The sequence below is a fragment of the Nicotiana tabacum genome, chromosome 22 (assembly GCF_000715075.1).
Source record: "Nicotiana tabacum cultivar K326 chromosome 22, ASM71507v2, whole genome shotgun sequence".
In the NCBI taxonomy this organism is placed as follows: domain Eukaryota; kingdom Viridiplantae; phylum Streptophyta; class Magnoliopsida; order Solanales; family Solanaceae; genus Nicotiana; species Nicotiana tabacum.
Window position 1 is genome coordinate 232,896,818 of NC_134101.1, and position 19,825 is coordinate 232,916,642.

Sequence of the window (19,825 nt, forward strand, 5' to 3'; positions counted from 1 at the left end):
GTACTATTTTGCTAATGAATAAACAGGGTAGGGGTCTATGCCAAACCCCCCAACACCACAGGAGATGAAAACCTGGGTGGATGGTTTAGTTAAAAAAAAATTAATATGCACACCTCTAAGTACGATTATGTAAGGCGAGTCCACATTCAAGCAAGATTTCACTATTGAGACATGGAAGTTCTTCTGTTTACACGGTCTCGCCAAGCTCATACCAAAAATCTCCAAAGAAACATACAACAGGATAACTAAATATAACAGAACACTTGAAAAAAAAGAAAAATATAACAGCACAAAATTATATCACCCGAAACTGCATTAAAATGAATAATTGAATACATCCTATACATATTCAAGCTAGAGCGAGGTTCCTTGACTTTCTTTCTTCCAGAGATATTTCTTCACTCTATAAGAAATGTACACAACTCTCATCATCTTGTGAAGAACCATCAAATGCATATGGACTCGAAGGAGAATGTGCAAATAAAAAAATGAAGAAGAGACAACATAAGCTTAAGAACCAAATAGAAATGCTAATTATTAAGAAAAAAAGGTGCAAAACCAGTTACTGTCATGTGCTACCAGCTCTGCCGGGGGCATTGGTTGATTTGAATTTTGAAAGGTCAACTAGGTCTCCGAACAATTTGTCTTGCGGCTTTGAGGGCTTTCCAGATGGCACATATGAAGGAGCGGAAACTGGATAGGAAGAATTGTTGAGGACACCATTGTCCCTCACAGAGAGCCCAGACATTCCTTGGTTAAGGAACTGAGTATTTTGTTGTTGAGCGTTACCATAACCATAACTGGCCATTTGGTTGGCATACATTTGCTGGGAATACATATAAGCCATGTGCCCAGATGGCATTTGTTGAGGAAACAAACCCCCTGGTTGCCCACCTTGGAATTGTTGAGGATACATGCCTTCCATCTGATTGCTTTGCATAGCCTGATTGCTCATTATAGCAGGCTGTCCAGCTGTGCCCGGATGTGCATACATACCATGGAGGTATGTTTGCTGTGCGTTGGCTGCAACCAGCTGATTATTTTGCGGTGATACAGCATGTGAACCGCCAGGCATCATCTGATTATTGTGCATTGCTAAAGCTTGTGAACTACCTGGCATGGGATTATTTAGCATCGATTGAGCATGAGGGCTACCTGCTATTTGGCTTTCTTCTGCCTCAGCTTCCCACGGAGGAAGTGGAAAAGGATTAGTGCTTTGAGTTCCTATTGAGAAATTGAATAAGATATAGCTATTCAGAAACTGAATGAGTAAGAGTCTTAAAACATGGCAATTCACATTACTTGAACAAGGAAAGGATCTTAAACAATAGGTAAAGGGGGCTTTAAGCATTAACGGATAAGGATATATATTGAACTCTTCCCTACTATGACTTCTATCTAATAGGTCGTTTTTTAGGCAATAGGCACACAAAAGCTCAAAAGGACAAAATTCGAACTAGGGTTTAACACACCAGGCCTTTTCCAGCTTGCATGCACCTCGACTAATCCATCAGGTAGATTATCCAGACAACATGCACAGGTTGCCAAGGTACAAAACGGGCATGTCTCCATAATATTTCTTTTGTATTTTTATCATGTCCTCAATACTGTATTTAAGTGGAAAGCACGCAGGATAACAAAGGAATCACCATAACCTGGAGAAGCTGGCTGTTGTTGCTGTGACATCTGCCCATTCCAGTCAGGATTGGAGCCTTGGGCGTAGGTCATACCAGGGACACTTCCATTTGGGTACAAAGATGGTTGCACAGAATGAAAATTCTGTTGTTGCTGAAATTGAGGGGATGAAGGATTTGCCTGACCAACTGAATAAGTAGAGGGGGTGGTGCTTGGCTGCGAAAACATGTCGAGAATAGCAAGGGCATTCTGCTGCGAAGGACTTGCTGGTTGAGGTTCTCCAACAGGAACAAGCGCAAGAGCATTCTCAGCTGTCGGTGAGTCAAAGTCTCCGCTCAGAAGATCCATCTTAGGGTCAACTTTTGCTGGAGTTGCTGATGTAGGAGCAGGAAGAAGCAACTGTGTCCCTAAACTAGCAATTGGTGTAGATCTGGAAAGCACAACATATATGCCTTAGATAAAAAACAAATTTCTTCCAACCTGACCTGTTAACACTCTGAAACTTAAATCAATACCCGTCAGTTCTTATTCCTTTGGGTTTGGTGGGGTGAGGGGTGAGGGTGGGTGGTTTCAGTTAATATTTCTTACAACAGCAAATATGTTCAACTACATAACTTTGTTAAAATCTGAATTTAATTGACAATACACTTGCAGGTCAAATTTGTTCTAGACAAATATTTGATAACTATCTATACAATTCATGTCTGATGATTTTAGGCATGACAAACTGATATCCATATCTCAGTCCTTGAGAACCAAACCACTAATTCAAAAGTCAATTGTAGTAAGAAGTGAAACACTTAACAAAGTACATTGATTGGCCAAAAAAATAACAAAACTAAGTTACCCTTGGTCTGACTGGTTGCTGGTTCCAGTATCAATAAGAGGAGCATCAACATCTACAAGGGATCGAGCAGCTTCAGGTTTTGATGATTCGCCTTTAATAGAAGTTCCTGATGCAATAGCTTCATGCTTGGCCAATACACGCTGTAAGTCATCATTCAGCGATAGTCCTTGGCATAGCAGCGACTCATCCCTGGATCAGGTAAATGTAAGGATTCACAGGAACAACACCTGTGGCGCGTAAAAAAGATGGGAGAACAGAAAGGACAGACAAAATGTCCATCTTAAGTTCAAAATTGTTTTAAGTTCAATAGTAACTGTAAACACGGCCAGTTTCAGCAAGTTCCAAGAAGTTAATGAAAAACCCATCTCTGAAAAAAAGTTAACTCAAATTACTTGAACTTTATAGTATATACTAGTTCGTGGGCACGCACGTTGCACGTGTACCCCCATCAATAAGTATAATTTTTTTAAGAATTACATAAATAGTTAAATACTACAACTTTCGTCTCATTTTACGTAGCTTTATTTGACTGAACACAAATTCAAGAGAAAAAAATTTGAAAATTATGATATAACACAATCCAGAGACATTTGTGTCTATAAATTCTCATTAAAGCTGAATTGTTTCTAAATATAAGAATTATGTCATTCTTTTTGAAACAGACTAAAAAAAAATACCACATAGATTGGTACAGAAGAAGCATAAAATCATGTATTTGAGTTACAAAAATTCAACTCTCAAAAATGGATGTCGAATTCAATTTAACTAATTCAATAAAGGAAGAAACTGTACCACACAAAAGTCCTGAAATGCCTTATTGAATTATCCAAATATCACCAAATTTCACTAAAATAACATAAACGCCACCTTTCCATCAAATTGACTCGCAGATTTATAGGAAAAAGAAAAAATAACTATGTGAAAATGATACACGAGTCTATTATAATATATATTCTTATTAAGGCAGTAATAAAAGGCAAAAAGTAAAAATTGGTTAAAAACTTTTAGTAAGAGTTTACCATCTGGATTTAACTACAAAAGAATATCCATATAATTGATGAATCAAAAAACAAAGCAAAAACAAACAATTAACTAGAGTTCCCCTAAAGAATAAAAAGCAACCAGTCCCATATAATAAGTGCTTAGTAATTTATCTTCCAGGTCCAAATATTGCATGTTGGATGTAAATTTAAAGGAAAAAAATAATTTTAGGTCAAATTTTTTTCTGTTTTTTGTCTAGAGATATGATGTTTCCGCATTTCTGTTTCCACAGAGATGTTCCTCTCAATTTGTTTCGACTTTTCAACCACACTTAACTTTTCATTTTGAAAAATCTCAAACAAACACTTCTTGCAAAAAAATAAAAAAACTGACAATTAAATGACAATGATTAGATATAAATTGTACCTTTGCAATAATTAATGGGAAATGAAAGTACTTTTACTTTTATTGGTAGTTGAATTTACTATTTGGTAATACAAAAATATTACAAGAAATTAAGAGAGAGATAAAAATGTCTTTTGGTTTTTGATGGATAATTTGGAAATTCAACTTTAAACTTTGGCCTTCGTACTCATAATATAGTATACATGAATATGCATATATAAACAATAGATGGGAGATGAATGTTCGGCCATCAAATTTTATTCCTAGCAAGAACAAACCCAGGTTATACGTGTCAGAAGCTTCAAATGAATATTTACACTGACCCTTTCATTAGAGAGAGAAATATTCTCTAATTATAAGGGTTAAGGTTAATATAAGAAAAAAGAAGCATATCACAATATCCAGAAAAAGTCACGAGAATCAGACAAGTAAAACGAGGCCTTACGTAGTCGAGTTTACAAGGTGTACCAATCTCTGCTTGTAGGTACGGCATTGTTCCACCAAATCAACAATGACCTCTTGTCTGAGTTCCTGTAACCCCACAGTGCAAATATGTTGCATCAAATATAAAAAGGACAGAACTCATTAAAAATTAACTGAACAGGAATGAAAATATCTTAGAGGTGAATATTCCCTTCCTTTCAGTTTTTGTCTGCTCTAATTCGCATCTAACTTTGAAAATCTCAATTATTGAATCAAAATCTTTAGTCTCAAAACTTCAATAAACTAGCAAGGGGGCATATCCCTTTAGACATACTATGCATATGGATTTTACCTCTTTGTTTTCAGGACCTAATGCATTCAGCATTTCAGTAAGGACATCCATAATACCACGTGCATTCTGGATCTCCGTCAAGCTAGCAATAGAAACATGCAGAAAAGAACCAAAGAACATTAATTATCATAGCAAGATAACCTAACAGAAGAAAGATAAGTAATACAGCTATCAGATGGCATTCACCAGCACGTGAAAATCATCTTTTCTTTCCTTTTTCAAATAAAAGATGTGTCTGACTACGGGGAGGGTGATAACAAGTGTTTTAAAAGGAGAGGGCGCAAGGCGAAGTATTTTATCAAGTACGGGGCGAGGCGTAATCCCCGTGGATCTTATTATTGTATAATTCAATAGCACATAAATATTTTTAAAATACGAGAAACATACAATATTTTTTAGAAATCAAAATTTATCAAAAAGGCAGGAGATTTTAGTATAATCCATAGACATGCTCAATAAAGTAGAGGTTATAACTTCTAATAGACCAGTCAATAAAGTAGAAAGGAACTTTACTAAGAAAACTTTCTTTGCAAATATAACTAAAAGAATTTCCAGTCAATAAAGTAGAAAGGAACTTTACTAAGAAAACTTTCTTTGCAAATATAACTAAAAGAATTTCTTCTCTCCCGTCCTCTCGCAGTAGTTTAAGCTAACATGCGCCGATCAAGTCAATGGCAGGAAAGAAGTCTCGTGGCAGTCCTAAGAAGGAACAAATCAAGGTGGATGACAAAATTCCAAAACTCAACCACAGGAGGAAGCCCGTCAGCTGTTATGGAGTCCATTTCTGGAGCCTCAAAGACCCAGGTAGGATCTGGCATCCTCACTCAGATCCCTTATGTTGGAGCTTCTGCTTTGGCTAGTCAACAGCAAAAGCAGGCAAATCAGAGTCCTATTTCTCTGCATGTTGACCTAAGGGGTAGTGTCACACCTCCGATTTCTCAAGTAGTGACTGTTTAATTGAGTAGTAAGGAGCAGGAGGTTGCAACTCAAGCACCATCACCAGCACCAGTTACTGTTACATTGCTTGAGGAGCCTAAGGAGTCTACTTTGGCAGGATTACTCACCGGTAACAGATCATCAGCTAATGGTATGGCCTTGAACTGCATAACCCCTAAGCTTGTAGAAGGGAATCTAGTAGCTAAGCTTGAGAAATCAGAACTAGAGAAGGAAGCTCTGAAATGGAAGTGTGCCCTAATTATCTCTGTAATTGGGGAAAAACCAGGGTATAACTATATGCGTAGATACATAAATCAGACGTGGAATACAGTGTCTATGCGGGATTTATACTATCATGATGATGGTCATTTCATTGTCAAGTTCCAATCCATGGCAGATATGAAAGAAATTATGTGTTCCGGTCCATATACAGTTAATAATAGGCCCATGATTATGAAGCAATGGACTCCACAATTTGATTTTGGCTCAGAACTTCTGATTTGAGATGCCACTATGGGTAAGATTTCCTAACTTACCGCTGAATTAGTGAAGCAGATATGGAGGTGAGTTGCAAGATGATGCAATGTTTTAGGGCAGTGGGAGAGTGTCATTGCTTTCCCCGTCAGCCCATTTTCACAGTAGGAAAAAAAAGGTCAACATATGGATTTTGAATCACAGAGTCATCTTTTTCGCAAATTCTCTCCCCTGCAATTTCCCTCAAAATTTCTCCCCGTGTCCTTCTCATGGTTTTGAAAATTCATTTTCTTCCCCAAATTACCGACATTCGAAACCCAAATACAATTTTCTTCAATAGTGTATTTGGAAGGGGTCCCATGTCCAGCAGATGAAAGTAGCGGAAATAAGAATGTTGAGATGGATGTGTGGGCATACTAGGTTGGATAGAATTAGGAATGAAGCTATTCGGGACAAGGTGGGAGTGGCCCTATGGAGGCAAAGATGCATGAGGCAAGGTTGAGATGGTTCGGGCATGTTAAGAGGAGAAGCACAGATGCCCCAGCCATGAGATGTGAGAGGTTGGCCTTGGGAGGTGAGAGGGGGGGTAGAGGTAGGCCAAAGAAGTCTTGGGGAGAGTTGATCAGGCAAGACATGAAGCAGTTTGAGGTGACCGAGGACATGACCCTAGATAGAAGGGTGTGGAGGTTGAAGATTAGGGTAGAAGGTTAGTAGGTAGTCATGCGTTTCCCTTTGTCTTCTCTAGTTCGATAGTATTAGTGCTAGTATCTATGTTGTTCGGACTCTCCGAAAATATCGCTGGGTGTGTGTCGGATTCTCCAAAAGCAGTGTATTTTTGGAGAATCCGACACGGGTGTGGCAGCATTTTGGAGAGTCCGTGCAACATAGGCTAGTATGGTACCCTTTTTTTTTTTTGCTATATTCGCATGTCTTGTTCCGTTATTACTTCCATAGTCCGCATGTCTTGTTCCGTTATTACTTGTCATCAGTAATTCCGTAGTTTACTAGTAGTACTTCGTTCATATTCTCGTGTGTTGCCTTGGATTTATTTCTCTAAATATACTATCTTGCTGTTACTTGTTATCGGTACCCCTTTCATATTCTCTGTTGCTATCTTCGATTTAGTTTTCTAATTATTTGTCTTGCTATTACTTGATATCAGGGCTTCCTTCACCTTTTTTAGCCGAGGGTCTATCGGAAACAGTCTCCCTGCGCTTCCAGGGTAGGGGTAAGGCTGCCTACATCCTACCCTCCCCAGACCCTACTTGTGGGATTATACTGGGTTGTTGTTGTAGTAGTGTATTTGGAAGGGATTGGACCTATCTTCTTCTTCCATCCCCGGAGCCCATTGTTCTCAGCAAATGAAATTGAAGCAATACGAAACTATTTTATTTACACAACCACGGATACTTTCCAAGTTGGTGAAATAGTTGTGGTAAATAAATAAACCCTAATGTTCTCTTCTTCTTCTTTAGGATTTTGCCCAACATTTGCTTGAGTCTTCTGCGTGCACCCTGTCAGTGAGGAGTAATACACGTCTGCCCGTACGTCTTAGTGAATGGGCCGCCGAATCTGCGCCACCTCCGCCTTAGGGCAGTTTCTGACCGCCTCGCCCCGAGACGCACCTTTTTATGCACTGGTCACAAAACCTACCCTCCCGTGAAGAATGGAAGAAACAGTGCAGATACAGAAGTTTCACAAGAAAGTAAACCTTTTAAGGAAAAAGAAAAAGAAAAAGAAAGCAAGAAGTGCCCCTCTAGCCTAACAAGATTGACATCTCAACAATTTTTTCTCAAGACTTGGGACACAATATGGAATAAGTTAGAAATATCTAAGGTTTGACTACAAAAACGGCATGTAGGATCATAATATCATATAAAAGATAAATAAGACAGAATTACTATGTAAGGAGACTTAAATGACAACTAGAAGTTAGTTCAGATTAGCTTAATATTGAAAATTGAGTCCACATGTGAGGAACGTAGCTCAAAAAAGATACCCCATAAATCCATTTTGCTAAATCCACACGTATCATACGCAGCACATTTTCGTGAGTGGAAACTAAAGCAATAAAACTACATATGTTATCCTTATGGTATATTGTTATTCATACCTGTTATGAATAAACTGTTCCCACAATTTATAACAGAACAGAATGTCAATAAGCAACCTAAGAGAAAACCCTGTATAGTTTGAAATAGCAGTACGATCAATAGGTTGTTATTGTACATTGTAAACCCGTCGGAGTCATTTCTACCACTTTCTGCTTCTTAAAGATTTTCATATAGCTTCAAAGTACTCGGATCAAGATCTGGTAATGCAGGTTTACATTCAACGGACATTGCATGCTAGGAAGACAAGAGATTTACTAGAAATCGAACTCAGAGGCTTTTTGCCTCTTAGACACCTTTGAGGGATAAGATGGTACTAGCACTAACTGAAGAAATTAGTGTAGTCCTAAGCCTCTTGTAAGCTCAAACTGTCCAGACGCTAAAGAGTAATAAAATTCAGATTTCTCAGGTTGAGCTTGTCCATGAGAAAGTGTCAAGCCATGCACTATAAACGACTAATCTATCAAGGCAATGCAAGGATAACGGGAGCATTTTCCTACACTGATCCTCCATTCTCATATTGTCCCACCAACTAACCTAAGCTACGTTTGCTGAGAGCTGGGCAACAGAATTAAAGAAACAGAAAGAATGTTGGAAATTCCCCAGTAAACAAAAATGGTCATAGTTTAACATCTTCTTTATATTAATAGAAAAACAGTCACCTCAAGGTGGGATATTCAGCATCTGCTGAAGACTCTGCTGTATCCTGTCTAGATTCAGGCTTCTGAAGATTCTGTGGATCAGATGCAAGTGGATGTGTTTGAGGAGGTGTGAACACAGGTGCTGATCTCTCAGATCTCTGAGGGAATACGGCTCCAATGCGCTGAAAGTCAAGCAATACATTTGCAAAACATCATGTGAGGTGTCAAACAAACATATAGAAAGTACATAATACCAGCATGGACAAAACTCCAAGTATTAGTGGAAGTTCAGTCAGTACAGAAAAGCATTTGGTTTTGGAATTTTAGCAACCAACACCAACCAATTACCAACTGGTATAAACCATTAGTATTGTTTGCAGAGGTCACAAAATGATTCATAAAAGGCCCCATAAAAACTTTAAGGAAAAAAGAACTTTTACCCTCCAAGTGAAACCCTATTTAATTACTGCTTAACTAACTTTCCAAGAGAACTTTTACATTTGCAAAACATTTTTTATGAATTGAGGTGTCAACCAAGCATAAATAAAGTATTATCATAGCAACTGGGCATGGACAAACTCCAGTTAATTGTATAAGTTCAGTCAGTACGTTCAAGCATTTTGTTTTGGAATTTTAGCAACCAACACCAATCAATTATCAACTGGTACAAACCATTAGTATTGTTTGGAAGGCGTCAAAATAACTTTTGATAACCGATAAATCCCCGAGAGCCAATGGTGCATGGTTCAAAACTCAGAGGATAATGGGCTATCCCTCTACTCTTCTCCACTTAAATACCAAGAAACTGTTGTCTGCAAAAGGGTTCAAACCCATGACGTGTGCTTACACCCACAGATCATGTGATGGGCTCTCCACACGACGGACCCATAATGACTTACTCAAGGAAAAGAGAACTTTTACTCTCCAAGTAAACCCTATTGATTATAGAGTTGCTGCTTAGGTGATAAGTTAGAAAACTGAATTTTTATGTCTGGAGCCATACAGAACTTGTCGGGGTGCTCCGTCACATAAATACAAATAATGTCAACCCCTAATAGTGATGAAAATTAACTTCAAATGTACACCTAATAGAAGAGTTAAAAACAATCTTACCAACAACTCCTGGTAGGATCCATAATATTGTGGATATCTCGCCCTTGGTCCTCCAAAAGCTTCTTGCCAAGTGTCTACCAAAGTTAATATCTTTTCCCTGACGTAAAAGTCGGGCTGCTTTTGCAAAACAGTATAAGATTGATGCCAGAAATTTATGGGGGTGGGGGGTAACATAACATGAGGGAGGCTTAGAGTCTGCAATCACCTTCTTCTTTACAATTTTCACCATCTGGTGAAGAAGACCTTTCTCAGCAACATGCATATGCACAATGTCCCCACAATTCTTCACAATTGCTTCCAATAGCTGAAAAATGGTAACATCTCAGGTTAACCGTGAGTCCAGCTAATTTTTTACTTTGCAGGCCAAGCAAAGAGAATAACAAAATTCTCAAGTAACAGCATAAACCCCTATAAAACTGAAGTGATAAACAAATGCAGCCAACCACCTATTTATTTATGATTAGTCAAATATATTTTACAACATAAATACACCAAGATGGTTAAAAAACACTTGGAGAGACCAAGAAAAAGTCAAACTGTAGATAATTAGATAAAAAGTAAGAAAAAGTCAAGTACACCGGAGAGACCAAGACAATTTACAAATCCAGCCGTAGGATTCTTGAGGTTAATAATAGGAACATTGAGGCAACTAGGCGACTACACAATGAAGAGAAACCAATACTCTGTGTTGCTAGAGCTTTATTAGTAGTAAAAGTAGCATATTGGTTCAAGTATTTCATTATATCAGCACTTTATTAGTCTTCCAACATAATCATATGTTGATTAGCATGACTCAAGGAGATTTGATTTTATTTAGGAGATTGTTGATTAGCATGATTTCAGAAGATTTGATTATATAGATTTTATTTGATAGCTAGATTCATTGTATAGATTTATTTGATTTTCTTAATTAGCATTAGGAGCTTTGTATAAATTCCCTTGCTCATGGGATGTAAACATACACAGAAATACAAGAAATCTTTTCTTCTTCTCAAAATCTATATGGTATCAAAGTCAATGTTGTCTTTTTGAGGTGAGTTATCTCCCTCATAGCACTAGGGTTCTATTTTTATTAAAGAGGTCAAGTTTTCTCTCTCTTGGTGCTTGTCCGCAATACGAACTCCTTCTGATCAATTTTGTTTTTGGCATTTTCTTTTCTATTAGGTCACCGGAAACACTCCAAGACTATCCCTACCAGTTTTGATTTTTCCATTCATCGGAATTAAGGTTCCATTGAAACAAATTTGGTTTCCAACGAGGCAGATTATTTTTGAGCAATTTTCTTCGGATTTCCTTATGATTGGGTAGAAATATGGAGACAGTTAAGGAGACGGTTTCTGGAGAAATCTTGTCTTCGGATGCAACTTCTCCATCGCCTCCTAGCCAAACTTGACTCCGCTAATGTTGCAACATCCAATCATGTGCAATAAGGTACTGTTTTTGCTACTCACTTTAATTCTTGGATTGTTGATTCTGGTGCAAATAACACCTATCTCTGGAACAGGTTCTATCGCCCGTACTCCTAATATTAAACTATCATTTGTGCTCCATGTCCCTGAGTTCTTTGTCAATCTTTTATCTGTTAGTGTCATCACCAAAGCTCTAATCTGTAAAATTGAGTTCTTTCCTGATCATTGTGTTTTTCAGGATATTCAAATAGGGAAAAGGATTGGCAGTGGTAGATTGCGTGATGACTTGTATATTAGTTGGAATTTAAAACTCTGGTCAAGCCTTTTTTGGGGAAAGTAAGGATGTCAACCAAGAAATAATACAGTGGCATAGACAGTTAGGACATCCATCATTCTTTGTTTTGAAGAAGTTACGTCCCGATTTGTTTTCAAGGACTCAATTTGAATCTTTGTTTTGTGATGCGTGCGATATGCCTAGTATACTAGAATCTCTTATCCTGTGAGTGATAATAGAAGCATAACTCCGTTTCTGACTATTCATTCTTATGTATGGGGTCCTAACCAAACTGTTTCTTTGTCCGGTAGTCAATGGTTTGTTACTTTCATTGATTGTTGCACTAGGATGACTTGGGGTATATTTGTTAAAAGCCAAAAGTGAAGTTTCTCTTATTTTCAGTCATTCAATAAGATGATTTGTACTCAGTTTGATCCCAAAATAAAAATCTTGAGAATTGAAAATGGCAGCGAATACATGGATAAAAGATGTGGTGCTTATTTGGAGTCCAATTGGATAGTCCATCAGACTAGTTGTCCTTACACTAGTGCACCAAATAGGGTCGCTGAAAGAAAAAATAGCCATTTGTTAGAAGTAGCAATGTTCACCATGCATCTACCAAAACCTTACTGGGGATGCTATTCTAGTGGTTGTCTATCTTATCAACAGAATGTCAATACCACTTAAACCCCTCAATTTTCAAAGTCCTCCGGAAGCTTTAAAGGGTAAGGATAAATATATTGTTCCTCCAAAGGTGTTTGGGTGTGTTTGCTTTGTCCACTCTAAGAATTCTAGGAAACTTGATCCTAGAGATATAAAGTGTGTTTTCATCAGTGTTTTGTATCACGAGAGACGACAAAAAATGACGAGCGCCCGCTTCATTGAGGCGAGAAGCGAAGCGCTCGCCTTTTTGAAGTGAAGCGCCAATTAATACAAAAATTAAAATTTAAAATTCGCATATATAAATAACCAGAAACTCGAATTTGCATATAATTAAGTTAATAAGCAATTAATTGTATACTAGAACTGGAAAAATGCAGGTAAAACAAAAATACTGAGCAATAAAAGATGCAAATCAATTGAGCAAAAAACTCCAGAAACAACCGAAAATCAGTTGCAAAAAGCCGGAAATGAGCTGCTGCCGGAAAAAGAGAAGAAAGAAAGAAGTAAGAAGAAGAAAGAAAAAGAAGAAAATAGAAGAAAGAAGAAGAAGAACAAGAAATAAAAAACAGAAGAAAAGAGCAGTTTGCTGCCGGAGATGCTGCCGGAGATGCTGCCGGAAAATTGAGACAGCTGGAAAAAGAAAAGAAAAGAAAGAAGAAAGAAGAAGAAAATTGGTCGAAGAAGAAAGGAGAACACTACCTGGAGTTTGTTGTGTTTGTGGGAGAAGAAGAAACCAAACCCTAACCTGCATTTGTTGCGCAAATAGAAGAAGAAACTCTATTTTTTGCTTTTAAGTCATTGAGCCTCATTTTAAATTTCTTTTTTTTCAAAAAGCGTCGCAATAGGTCGCCTCTTGCCTCTCAGCGCTTCTCGCCTTTCAGAGAGAAGCGCGCACCTTTTCTAAAACGCAAAGCCTCGCTTCACATCGCCATTCGCTATTAGCGACATAGCGCTCGCTATTTACAACACTGGTTTTCATTGGGTATTCTCCGACACAAAGAGGTTACAGATATTATCATCCTCCCTTTAGGAGATCTTTTGTTAACATGAATGTTAATGTTCGAGAATGAGAGCCCTATTTCAGTATTATCTCATCACCCCTTTAGGGGGAGAGCAGTAATGAGGAAGAGGTGATTCTACCTAGTTCTATTACTGGGCCTCTTGATGACATTGTCGAGGGGAAAGTGAAATTGGAGAAAGAATTCAGAGGGAGACCATTGGGCATTTGGATAGGCCTGATTTGAAAACTTACTCAAGGAAAAGTAGAGCAGAAGAAGCTAGCATGCAATCTACCGAAGCTGAACCATCTTCTACTGGGGAGTTATCTACATTTTCTAATGAGTTAGATGTGCCTATTACTCACAAAAAAGGAGTCAGATCTTGCACCTGCAAATACTCTTTATTTGATTTTGTCTCCTATAATTCTTTGTCTCCCTCCTATAGAGCATTTGCCTTCTTTATTTCTTTTGTGTCTATTCCCTAAAATTGGAGAAAAGCTTTTGCATAACCTAAATGAAAGAAGAAATGAAGGCCTTGTCAAAAAAACAAAACTTAGTAACTTGTCATTTCACCACCAGACAAGAAGTTGGTTGGTTGCAAATGGTTCTTCACTGTGAAGCACAAAGTTGATGGCTCAATTGAAGATTCAAAGCAAAATTGATGGCCAAGGGATTCACTCAAACTTATGGAGTGGATTATCAAGAGATATTTGCCCTTGTTGCTAAGATGAACATTGTTAGAATTTTTTGTCTTGTGTAGCTAATCCTGATTGGGACTTGCAACAGTTTGATATAAAGAATGTATTTCTTCACGGAGACTTAGCAGAAGAGGTGTATATGGAGATTCCTCTTGGATTTAATACTGCATAAAGTCAAGAAAAGGTATGCAGATTGAAGAAAGTTTTGTATGGATCCCCCGACCTTGGATTGACAGACTCAACAAAGCAATGATCTCCTTCAATTACCAACAAAGCAATGTTCATCACACCCCCTTCCTAAGATATCAAACGAGTAAACTCACTCATCTCATAGTTTATGTTGATGATATAGTAATGACATGAGATGACAAAGAGGAGATGGCCCGATTGAATAAGTTGTTGCCACAAGAATTTGAGATCAAGGATCTAGAAAAGTTGCAATACTTCTTGGAAATTGAGGTTGCTAGATCCAAAAGAGGAATCTTTATTTCTCAAAGGAAGTATATTCTGGATCTCTTGAAACAAACTGGTATAACATGTTGCAAACCCGTAGAATCAAGCAATCACAAGTTACAAAGCGGAGTTGGAGAGCCAGTTGATAAGGAGAGATATCAGAGGCTGGTTGGAAAACTCATTTATCTCTCCCACATTAGACCAGACATAGCCTATTTTGTTAGTCTGGTGAGTCAGTTCATGCATGATCCCCGAAATCCCCATATGAAAGTTGTCTTTCACATTTTGCAGTATCTGAAGTCTGCTCCGAGGAAATGTCTATTTTTCTCCAAACATGATCACCTCAACATAGAAGCCTTTATAGACGCGGATTGGGTTGGATCTCCATATGACAGAAGATCTACAATTGGTTATTGTACGCTCGTAGGAGGAAACTTGATTACTAATAAAAGCAAGAAACAAAGTGTAGTTACTAGATCAAGTGTGAAGGCAGAAACAGAGTTATGGCCCAGGGTGTTTGCGAACTGCTTTGGCTACAAAAGCTATTAGAGAAATTAAGACTGTCTGAAAAAGGAAAACTTTTCTTGCACTGTGACAATAAATATAGCTCATAATCCAGTCCAGCATGACCGAACAAAGCATGTGGAAATTGATCGACACTTCATCAAAGAAAAAGTTATAACCGGTGTCTTGAGTTTGTTTCATGTGCCATCGGAAAAACACCTAGCTGATGTGTTTACCAAAGGTCTCAACAACCGAACTTTCCATATTTTGAGTTGCAAGTTAGGCATGTGCGACATCTTTGCACCAACTTGAGAGGGAGTGTTGATTAGCATGATTCAAGGAGACTTGATTTATTTAGGAGATTGTTGATTAGCATGATTTCAGAAGATTTGACTATATTTAGAAGATTTTATTTTATTTTATTTTATAGCTGAATTGATTGTATAGATTTATTTTATTTCCTTTATTAGTATTAGGAGCTTTGTATAAATTCCCTTGCTCAAGGGATGTAAACATAACAGAAATATAAAAAGCCCTTCTTCTTCTCAAAATCTACATCATATCTTCTTGTTGCTAATAGTAAAGGAGAAATAGTGAACATATAAAGAAGAAGGCGGAGAGATAGCACATTGACAAATGAATGTAGATGGAAATCTTAGCTCTCTCATTTAAAATAAATAAAAGAAAACTAACAAAAAAGATGGAAGGTAAGGACTTGACAATCCATATAGTTTAAGCAATTTGTGGATAAAATAGTTTCAAACGCTTACTGTCAGGGCGAGTAGCTGGACTTTTGGTTTCTTACTGCGAAGACGCTTTTTTATTCCTTTCACAATATCTTTGGCTTGCCTGGTGAACCAAAATAAAACAAATAATAAGAACTACTTTAACCAATCTCCGGTCCAAACAAAGCAAACACCTCAATGATTATACCAAACATTTGATATTAGAAAACAAAAGAAAAAGGGGAAATTGCATTGAGCACCGCAGCATGACACCACTGGAGTTTATATTATGAAAATACTAGTAAGTCCAATAAACACTATCTCAATTTTCATTAAAATAGGTCAGTAAAGAGGCTAGAAGAACCTCATATCTTAATTTTACTAAATTTAAATTTTAAAAAAAAAGTGTAATTAGAAGTTTAGGTCGTCCGAAAAAGAATGGACTTGCTGAAGAGACTTGATGGCAATTTATTTGTTAGGTTAGCAAATAATTAACGAAATGCTTCACCAATAAAAATCTGTCAATACTAGATTAATACCCTGTTTGCTTGGACCTGCACCATTTTTCCTTTTGGTCATCTCAACTAAAATAATTAACGCATGAAATGCCCTCAGGGATTGGCTCCTTCCACTGGAAATGTGAGGTTGCATCTTCAAGATGATTATAGTCTCATATATGATAATCTACCTATCAAACAAATACAGGAAATCCAGTATTTATTTGTCTACTTTCACCACCAAAAAAGAGAAGAGAAAAATATCTTCGTCTTCCCTAAAACCCTTTTAATCCCGGAAGAAAGACTCTCATGAGAGTGTTATAATATACTAGCCTCTGATAATAGCTTAGTGCGTAATTAAAAATAGTCAGATGTCATATAATAACCAGCAGCACCAGAAACGTGAGGGCACTCCAATTAGGAAACATAAAAAGATGTAGCAATTAGCTACCAGATAATCTCAGCACAAACCAGTAAACTGCGATAAGAACAAAATTGTATCTGATAGGTAAGATACCATAGCGGCTGAAGGACCGAAGATAAAAAAGTAAAAATACAAAACAAAACAAAAAATAAAAGAAAAAACAACATAAATAGAAAAAGGAATAAGCGTAGTCCCTCTAGCGCCTATACGGACAATTTGGAGAAAAGGAAATAGGAAAACTTTTTTTTGTTGATCGTTAATACTGACACCACTTGTCACAACAAGCTCTGGTCCAAAGGTGAAGCGCCTTACTTATTAGAGTGAGGTTGACGTTTTGATTCTCTAGCTCAAAATTTTACACGTATTTTAAAGTTTTGCCCCTTATCTCAAAGGAAAAGTTTGTTGTCATGCTTGACCCGGCCGACCACTCACTGTTTAAGTGCAAAACTAACAACCGGATCTAGAAAGTAACTCATTACCAGTGTTGATAATAAATAATTTAAAAAGTTTGGAACGGAATCATCCAAGTTAACTAAAAATTAGTAATAAAATTTGAATTGTGTCTTTTTTATATTGTGTCAATTAGAGTGACTTGTTCATTTGTTTACTTTTTAAATGTCGACACTGCCTGCAAAAAATCCTGCATACACAGCTGCTGAAACACATTTGAACCCTCTATTAAACTAAGGATCTAGCAAGATTGAACAAGGAACGCTCAAGGAACATTACAGTTAAATCGGTATCAATAAGGTCTGCTGCAATTATAGATCAACTGTTTCCATCTTAGTTTCTTCTTCAAAAATTCATCTAAAGAAAAATTACTTTTAAAGCACCAGACAACCAACATGAATTGTGATCTCTTTAAAATCCTACATTCCAGCTTCCCACAAAAACAGAGATTACAGTAACACATGGCAAAACAATGACCCTCAAATGTAGCACCATATAAAGATGCAAACCTAGTTTTTGAACTCGCTCTATACAGTCCAGCACAGTCCCACAATCACAGCAAGATACTACTAAAATCAATCAATCAACTATGCCTCAATCCATAACGAGTTGGGTCAACTATATCTCCTCTGTATTACCTTTGGGAAAACTATGTCAATCCTCTATATCCATTCCGGTTAACTCGAGGCCACTTCATTCCAATACTAGCAAATAATTCTCTAAAACCTTTAGTTTTTATATTTCACCCTCAATTCAAACTAGTCGGGATCGACTATATGAACCCTTTGTGCCCATTCCACTCTATTCAAGACCATTTCTTCAATACTGGCAACTAATTTGTCTTCTTGGACATGCCTTTATCGCCACTTTTTAATTGACGGTGTTGTATAGGCCAATTTGCATGTATCTCGATTATCCACCAACCTGCATCCTCTCATAGGTACTGAATAACTTTGTCCACCAAGATTTAGACAGATGTGAAGAAATCACTTGATCCTTCTAGCACTACTAGGATTCAAATCCCTGTCTCCCATGGTCTTAATTTCAACCTTATCAACCATTAGGCTAAGCCTTTTTTTTTTAAATCTAACTAAGCCTCTTTTTTTTCATAATAGAGAAATCTCTTGTTTTGAGCTTCCAAACTCATTCTAGGCCTTTTGTCTAAGATCAAGCGTTAGAATTTGTCTTTTATGACAAAAAAAGGTTCCCTAAAACTAGAAGTTCTTTAAATCTCACACTTGTCGCTACGCTGACATAGAAGTCTCCAACCAGAGATTACGACTATAGAAAACTTACAACTTTTTTCACTTACATATATTCAGCAAAACAGAAAACTGACTCATACTTTTTAAAAAAAAATAGGTAAAAGAAAAAATATTTACATGCAAAAGCAGAGAAACAAATTACTCCCTCAGTCCCAATAATGTGACTTTGTTTGATTGTGCGATGCAACTTGTGGTCTAAAATAAGTCATAAATACTTGCGCGGCTAAAAATAAAGGTAAAATGAGAAATTTAAAGTAAAATTATTTCTAATTCTAGAAACGTATCATATTTTGGAACAGAAATAAGAAAATATATCACACAAATTAGGATGGAGTACTATTTTTTGAAACTAAAGGTTTACATACAAGTAATCAGAAACTATTACTACTACCAACTATTTCAGTAAGAAATGGAGCATTCAATAAAACAGAAAGCCGAGTCATATATTATGTAAGAAAAAGAAAAAAATTCCAAATTTTACATACCCGGGATCGCGATTGCATATATCGCAGATCTCGACATTCATGGCCCAATCAGGACCAATAAGCATATCGCTCGTCGCTCGTTCCACCAAAAAATTCACCATCCTATAATTATTTTATTTACCGCCAAAAAATAAAATAGAAAAATTTCCGCCTCCGATCACTTGAAACAAAAATGTGACCGCCGGCGAATTCTCCGGCGTTAAAATAATTAACTGGCGAGATTCCAATTACGAATCAAATCATATGAGCTCTCTCTCTCTCTCTTGTATTCTGTTATGATGATTAGTTTATTTTCCAATGAACAAAATAGAATTAAAAAGAAAGTAGAAGTAGCCAATGAGAAGAGAACACGTATAAGTCTAACTATGTCAAGATTTCAAGTTGGTAAACTTTAGCCCCTAAGGTTTGTAGAAGTTAATTTTGATAATTCAAAATTTGCACCTTTTAAACTTTAAATGAAATTCCTACGGTAGTAATAGACTCTTATGGTTCGGTCTTTCCCTAAACACTGCACATTGCGAGAGCTTAGTATATCGGGCTGTCCTATACTCCTTCCGGACCATAATATGGCATTTTATTTATGGTTCAAAATGTCGATGGTTTATTAGAAACAGTCTCTTTGCCCTTCAAGGTAGGGGTAAGGCTGCGTACATTCTACCCTCCTCAGATCCCACTTGTGAGATTACACTGTGTGGTAGTGGTTGTTGTTGTTGTTATATTTTTGGTTCAAAATAAGTGTCCTTTTTACATATTCAAGAATGAATTAACTTTAGTTTTTCAAATTTGCCCTTATTTACATATTCAATGTGTCAAGTTAACAATATACAAATTTTAATTAAAGGTAATTTAGTCAAAAGACTTATTTTATTTTTAGGAGTTAGTACTTTCTTAAGGGGTATGTCAAAGGCCAAAAAAATTACTTCCTCCGGTCCACAATAACTAATTATTTTACATTTAGCACACCCATTAAGGAAATACGAACTCCTAGAGAAAAAAGATGTATTCACTAAATTAACCTTAATTAATTGTTGCATTGACACATTGGAATAGGTAAATAAGGAC

General features: G+C 36.9%; 1 protein-coding gene across 3 annotated transcripts; it reads right to left on the reverse strand.

Annotated features, from left to right (window-relative positions):
* Positions 1-282: 282 nt before the first annotated feature.
* Positions 283-19,052, reverse strand: LOC107788727 (TOM1-like protein 9). Of its 3 annotated transcripts, none has more exons than XM_016610431.2 (10): positions 18,764-19,052; positions 15,688-15,766; positions 10,124-10,222; positions 9,919-10,032; positions 8,827-8,987; positions 4,644-4,725; positions 4,314-4,399; positions 2,483-2,671; positions 1,656-2,065; positions 283-1,224 (listed from the first exon to the last, which is right to left on the reverse strand). In XM_016610431.2, the coding sequence occupies exons 1-10, from the start codon at positions 18,862-18,864 to the stop codon at positions 569-571; spliced, it is 1,977 nt and encodes a 658-aa protein (XP_016465917.1). In that variant the 5' UTR covers positions 18,865-19,052; the 3' UTR covers positions 283-568. The 3 variants fall into 3 exon arrangements, with proteins under 3 accessions (XP_016465917.1, XP_016465916.1, XP_075099723.1); XM_016610430.2 differs by having other exon boundaries at positions 1,650-2,065; XM_075243622.1 differs by lacking the exon at positions 18,764-19,052 and adding an exon at positions 16,182-16,276 and having other exon boundaries at positions 1,650-2,065.
* Positions 19,053-19,825: the final 773 nt, after the last annotated feature.

Bases quoted from the DNA above. Each gene is read 5' to 3' on its own strand.
- LOC107788727 (XM_016610430.2), bottom strand. From the start codon at position 18,864: ATGGTGAATTTTTTGGTGGAACGAGCGACGAGCGATATGCTTATTGGT. The intron at 10,223-15,687 runs GTAAGCGTTTGA...ACCATTTTTCAG, and splicing joins TCCAGCTACTCGCCCTGACA to CTATTGGAAGCAATTGTGAA. The intron at 4,726-8,826 runs GTGACTGTTTTT...TTCTATTGCTAG, and splicing joins GCTGAATATCCCACCTTGAG to CTTGACGGAGATCCAGAATG.